This window comes from Megalobrama amblycephala, linkage group LG11 (genome assembly GCF_018812025.1).
Source record: "Megalobrama amblycephala isolate DHTTF-2021 linkage group LG11, ASM1881202v1, whole genome shotgun sequence".
NCBI classification, from domain to species: Eukaryota; Metazoa; Chordata; class Actinopteri; order Cypriniformes; family Xenocyprididae; genus Megalobrama; species Megalobrama amblycephala.
In genome coordinates, this window is record NC_063054.1 from 14402300 (window position 1) to 14408299 (window position 6000).

Genomic DNA, 6000 nt, shown 5'->3' on the forward strand with positions numbered 1-6000 from the left:
TGGGGGAAACCGCAGCACCCAGAGGAAATCCACACTGACATGGGGAGAACATGCGAACACCTGGGGCCTCATTTATAAAACTTTGTGTAGATTTCATCCTAAAAGTGTACATACGCGCAAAAGCTAAATTCTGCGTACGCACAAAAATATTCAGATTTATAAAACCATGCGTACGCCATAAACTGAGCACAAATCCCTTTATAAATCCCAGTCAGTGGAAGGTTGTGCGTACGTGCATCTCCACCCTGTCTCCTCCCTGAAATCACCATATATGGATCTTATGATGTCTAGTTTTACTATGCATAACCTCATCTGCATATCATTTCCAAGTTAAGTGTGCATCACTGATCGTTGTTCTTGCTAAAATATTTTGTCATAACATCTGCAGTTTAGTTTAAAGAGGAATTATTGTGCTCCTAGCGTTCCTCGCTGTCGTTAAAACAGCGTGTCACAGCAAAAGTGATCGAAAGTAGCACATCTACCATCTAAATTCATATCATTTTTGTTTAACTTCTCCGTAATGACTGCTTAATGTAATTTCAGTGCTTATCACCAATAGTGAAAGTGTAATAATAATGTAAATGTGTATATCAAAATGAAAATGTGATTTCCACACGAGTTTAATCATTCTTTTATTTATTTAAACTGTTATTGTGAACACATGCACTGTATTTTATGATTATGACTCATGAGGATTTAAAATGGTTTTCCTTTATCTGCCGTCAGTCCCTCAGCTCACCATCGGTGTCGCCAAACTGCTCTGTCTCCAAAATGTTCGTATGCATGGGTCAGAGTTTGCGTGGAGGTGCGCAAATTTTCCCGTCAAGTTTGTTTTTATAAATCACAACTTATGCGTCGGAAGTGACGTACGCACTTTCAGGGCCTGTTTTGTGCGTACGCAAAGTTTTATAAATGAGGCCCCTGGCCATCGTGCCACCCAATCATTGCTTTAAAAAAGTTAAATGAAAAGTCAGTAATAAAATGAAGAGCAAAGGAAAACACTACAAGTTTTAGAACAAAGAGTGTTTGTAGTAAATGTAGAGGCTTATTAAAGTTACTAAACTTACTCAGCCAACACTGATTTTCTTGTCAACATTGCTGTGACCAGTCTATTATAGGTCTTCATTTACACTACAAGACTGTATTTTACACGTGTATTTTGATGCATCTGATTCTTTTTTTATTCCATTAATTGATATGGTTATTATGTTAGTCATCATAATTTACTACTTTACACACTACTTTACTGTGTACACATGGCTATTGGTCCTCTTAGCCATTGTGAATGGGTTATTTATAGAATGCGAGCAAAAGTGGTCTCCTTTGTAATCAGTGAAGCTGTCACTCATTACATTGATTTCAATTTATCAAGCTCATTAACTGAGTTCTGCACATTTGCAAAAATAACAGCTATAAAAATAAGAGCTATAAAAAGCTCTTATTACATCATGTCTGCCCTTTGTTGGTTATAATGAGAGGATTCACAAGCATCACAAACTCAGAGTTTGTGATGAGCAGACATGTCTGTGATTGGCTACAGCTCATCCAAGAAACATTGTAAATTACATTTGATGCTCTTCACACAGTGCACACACAAATACGCAGGTATTAGTCAGTAGTATAAAATGAGTCAGTACCTTGTACTTCTGGTACTGCAGAAAGACTGGCATTATTTTTTTTTTTTTAATTTTACTTTGAAGTTAAAGTACAACACTAGAAGTGTATGAGACAGAAAGTATAAAAGATGTGTAATTGATAGAGAGCAGCCTGGCACAGCATCAGTGGCTCAAGCAATGGCATGAGTTTGGGGTGGGACTGTTTGTCCTGACCAATGGTAGATGAAATATCTCGCTAGATAGCATGTTGACACATTACAGCTTCATTCATGATGTTCATTCAACCAAAACCAAATGCTTAGGTTTTTAAGTCACATGAATATAAGAAAAAGACAACATAGCACTAGCTTAGTAGGGGCTGTGACAGTTCTATCAGCTGGCCCAGGGCCATCTGGCCATCCTTGTTGAGTCCTGACATATTTGTCGAACATCTAACCTCACAGCCTTGTTTGTTTTTGTCAAACTAAATAGGGACATTTCTCTTCGTAAGATCCAATTTTCTCTCTACATATGAATTCCAACTTTTATTTTTTTATATATTTTTTTTTTTTTTGTTAATCTCTCAGAAATTCTGTTTCTGGCACTTTCAATGATTTTCTCTTCCTGCTCCATCCAGAGCACCTCAGACCAACAACTTTGATTTGTAGTGTGCATCCTTAATAGTTGAACTAATCTTGTGCAAATAAACCAGCCAAAAAAAAAAAAAAAGTAGTGACTGCTTCTTCCAATTTGATGGATCACTCTACAATTAGGAAAGACATAGGGTTTAAACCAAATGTCATATCTTGATTGAGCTTTTGACACTGACCTGCATGTTTATGCCACCTTCCAAATAAATGTTGGCTTGTGTATTTGAGAGGGTGCTGTGTGGTTTCTTATAGGGTTATTTGCCAAATGCCATTATTAGGGTACATCATTGCTTAGATAAAGGAGTATTATTTCATCAGTGGCCATGGGTTGCTATTATTGAAATGAGGTCAGCTGTTTTATTGTGAGGGTGTGGTTAAAGCCTTGCTCAACCTTGTTGTACTAGTCATTCATCTCTTATTCTGTCTTAGGTTTGTTTATTTATGAACTCTTAAGGTAATATCATACGTGTTGTTTCTCTCTCCCTTCCACTCTCCTTTGCCTGTCTTCACCTACAGGATCAGTACGGTAACTATGTGATCCAGCATGTTTTGGAGCATGGGCGTCCAGAGGACAAGAGCAAGATAGTGGCGGAGGTCAGAGGGAAGGTTCTGGCTCTGAGTCAGCATAAATTTGCAAGGTCAGAAATTGTTTCATGGCATTACTGTAAAAGACAGTTATTTTTTTTTTTTTCAAACAACAAAATCAAGCAATTAACAGTAAAAAATCCCATATTTAGACTGTTCAAAGATACTGTTTCCATCCAAAGTTGCGAATTTAACTTGTGCGCAGAATTGGAATATTGCATAAAACATTTGTGAATAAAGCACTGTTCCATCACACGTGTTCATGAAAACAAAATGGTTACTTCCTGGGAAATTGGTGCAAAATATCTGTAATAAAAATGAAAGTTGCTGCAATTGGAGAAGCCACTTTGGCTCTTTTTTATACATCATAAATGAGCCTCAGAGCTCGCTGTGCAGTGAAATCGGTCCACTGGTTAGTCTGGTTTTCCGATCACACGTCAAAGTTTTTTTTTTGTTATTGATAAATTAATTCTCATTTTGATGAACCAATATTGATTCTTAAAGTCTGTGTAAAGCAATATTAAATATGTGTTCTGAGTTTGTCACACCACAGAAAAATGTATTAATCACCCAGCCAAATTTGAATGTAAAAAAAATAAGCCAAGTAAATGAAATAAGTTATCAAAATCTTGAAAAAAATAAGCAGTATTCTCTGCTCTCAAACGCTGGGGCGTGTCTGTGCTGAAACCACGCCCACTCACGAGAAAGCTGCCATCTCTCTCAACTTACTTGTCTAATGAGTCAAACACACTTGACTCATTTCACCTTATAGGTGAAATCCACCTTTTCCAGGGATCAGTTAGGTGCCTTGCTCAAGGGCACCTCAGTCGTGGGTAATGAGAGTCGAAGAGAATGCTGTTCATTCACTCCTCCCACCTACATTTCCTGCCGATACTGAGATTCGAACCCTCGACCTTTCGGTAACAAGTCCGACTCTAACCATTAGGCCAACCAACTGCCCAGTTGATCAATGAGCAAAACTTTGCCTTCCATCCAATAAATCACAATAAGCTTTGTGCTTTGTTAATTTTGATATGTCTAACCATTAGGCCAACCAACTGCCCAGTTGATCAATGAGCAAAACTTTGCCTTCCATCCAATAAATCGCAATAAGCTTTGTGCTTTGTTACTTTTGATATGAAACAAAGTCTCAACTTTCAAATTCTGTAAATTTTATAATGAAATTAAAAACAATAAATACAGTTTTTGCACTCTTAAATGTGGAGTGACTGAAGTTCAAGCTGTAGCGCCTCAGTTCAAGCAAAGCAGCAGCGTGAAGCTTACATGAACTGATCATCTCTTTCGCTTTATTGCTAGTTAAAGCACAAAGTAAACATGAATGATCATCAGATGGCATGTTGAAAGATACTGTACAACTTATCAAAATCTGTATTATCTCTCAGGTAATCGTTAAATCATGGATTTTTAGAATTTATGCACATCTTTGTGTTTCGCTCCAATTCACATAAAAATTTTTGGAAATATAGCTACTGTGAGGTGAAATCACTAAACGAATTGGCTTTCAAAGTCGTTATATTGTTTGTATTCACAGTTTCCCATTCATTAACTTGACTGTGGCACAAAAGGTCTTTAACGTTGTTTTGTGACATTGCTTTGGCAAAGTATTTGTCAAACTAACTAAAATTTAAAGCACATTATGGCTTAATCCCCCTATCAAATCGCAAAAGGCTGTGACTTAAAGGGTCATGATATGTACAGGCTGCGCATCACTCAATCACTAAATTTAATCAAGAAGTGGGTATTGTTGTTTGCGTTTTTCTGAGCAATTTCGTTCTTCTGGGTTAAAAAGTAAAGTCGAAGCAACGTCACAGAATCTGACGTAGAAGCATGCCAAAGTGTGCATCCAGAGTGTGTGATTGGCTGCTGGGGCTGGACAGGCACGATTCTACGTCATCCGGTTCTGAGCACTTCTCTGCATTATTCATGAGAATGAACTCTTTTAACCCAATCACTGCACTGTTTTACGCATGATATCGCATTACAGCGGAGAATTCAAACAATATGTAACAACATGCGGAGCCAGGTCCAAACACAGCACAAATCAGTCATGCATGAAAATAAAAAGCAGCTTCAAACACTGACTTTATCAGTGGCAACAATAATGCCAAAAATGTCTGTTTTGTCGAGTATCCTCATTAGAGCAGCCTTGAATGAGTTAACCCTCTGGAGTCTGAGGCTGATTTGGGGCCTGGAAAAGTTTTGACATGCCCTGACATTTGGGATGCATGTCAGATCTGCATCATGTGCAGCAGGGCAGCTCTTAAAGTGACAGCTACTAAAGTCATTGAAGATTATGAAAGAACAAAGGCAACAGAGAAAATTTACTCACTAAAGAATCTAGCTAAATGACTCATTGACTAAAGAACTTTTGTAGCTTTAATAATGATTCATCTATATTTAATTTAGGCTATAACTTATGCAGTGCAGACTGTTTGATAACTTTATTCAATTTCTGTATTTTTCTTTTGTTAGATAGGTAGGAAAGACACAGGTAAATATGACATTTATTATGGGTTTATGTGAGGATTGGTCTAAGTTCACTTAAATTAAAAGTTATGTTTTTGAAGCCTAATGTAAAAAAAATAAAAAATAAAAATATATAAAATATAGCTTTCAATTACACTGTAATGTTGAATGGCTATAATTCATGTTTACAATTGGAGGGAAAAAAATCAGTTTCATAGAGACATCAGTAGCATTATTAGTATCAGTGATACTGGCCTTCATTCATAAAAAAAAAAAAAAGAGATGCCATTAAACAAGTATTTAAAATATGCTGTCTTTGTTGTTTCTTTTTTGTTTTAATTTGGAGATTAACTGTGAAATTAATACATTATAAAATATATTAAAAACGTATAAAAACTAAAGTGTTTTTACTTGTAATTAATCATGATTAATCAAAGAAAAAAATGTTTAATCAAGTTAATTTTCTTTTAATCGATGGACAGCACTTATATGATATAATATAATAATATTATTACAAAATTTGACAATAAAAAGTTTGGTAACACTTTCTATGAAGACCTTGCTTACGATTTATAGCCACATTTATACTTATTTATAAGCAAGTATTACTATTCTATAAATATATTTATAAAGACACATTAAGATCTATACTGCATTATAAGAACAGTTATAGATTCATTTAT

At 35.8% G+C, this 6000-nt stretch overlaps 1 protein-coding gene across 4 annotated transcripts in view; it reads left to right on the plus strand.

Annotated features, from left to right (window-relative positions):
* pum2 (pumilio RNA-binding family member 2) overlaps positions 1–4935 on the plus strand; it is a 113404-nt gene extending 108469 nt beyond the window's left edge. For all 4 annotated transcript variants that reach the window (XM_048206270.1, XM_048206272.1, XM_048206271.1 and 1 more), the window contains one exon: positions 2762–4935. In XM_048206270.1, coding sequence (XP_048062227.1) covers positions 2762–3064 — 303 coding nt within the window. In that variant the 3' untranslated portion in view covers positions 3065–4935. The remainder of the gene's footprint in view (positions 1–2761) is intronic.
* The last annotated feature ends 1065 nt before the right edge of the window (positions 4936–6000 follow it).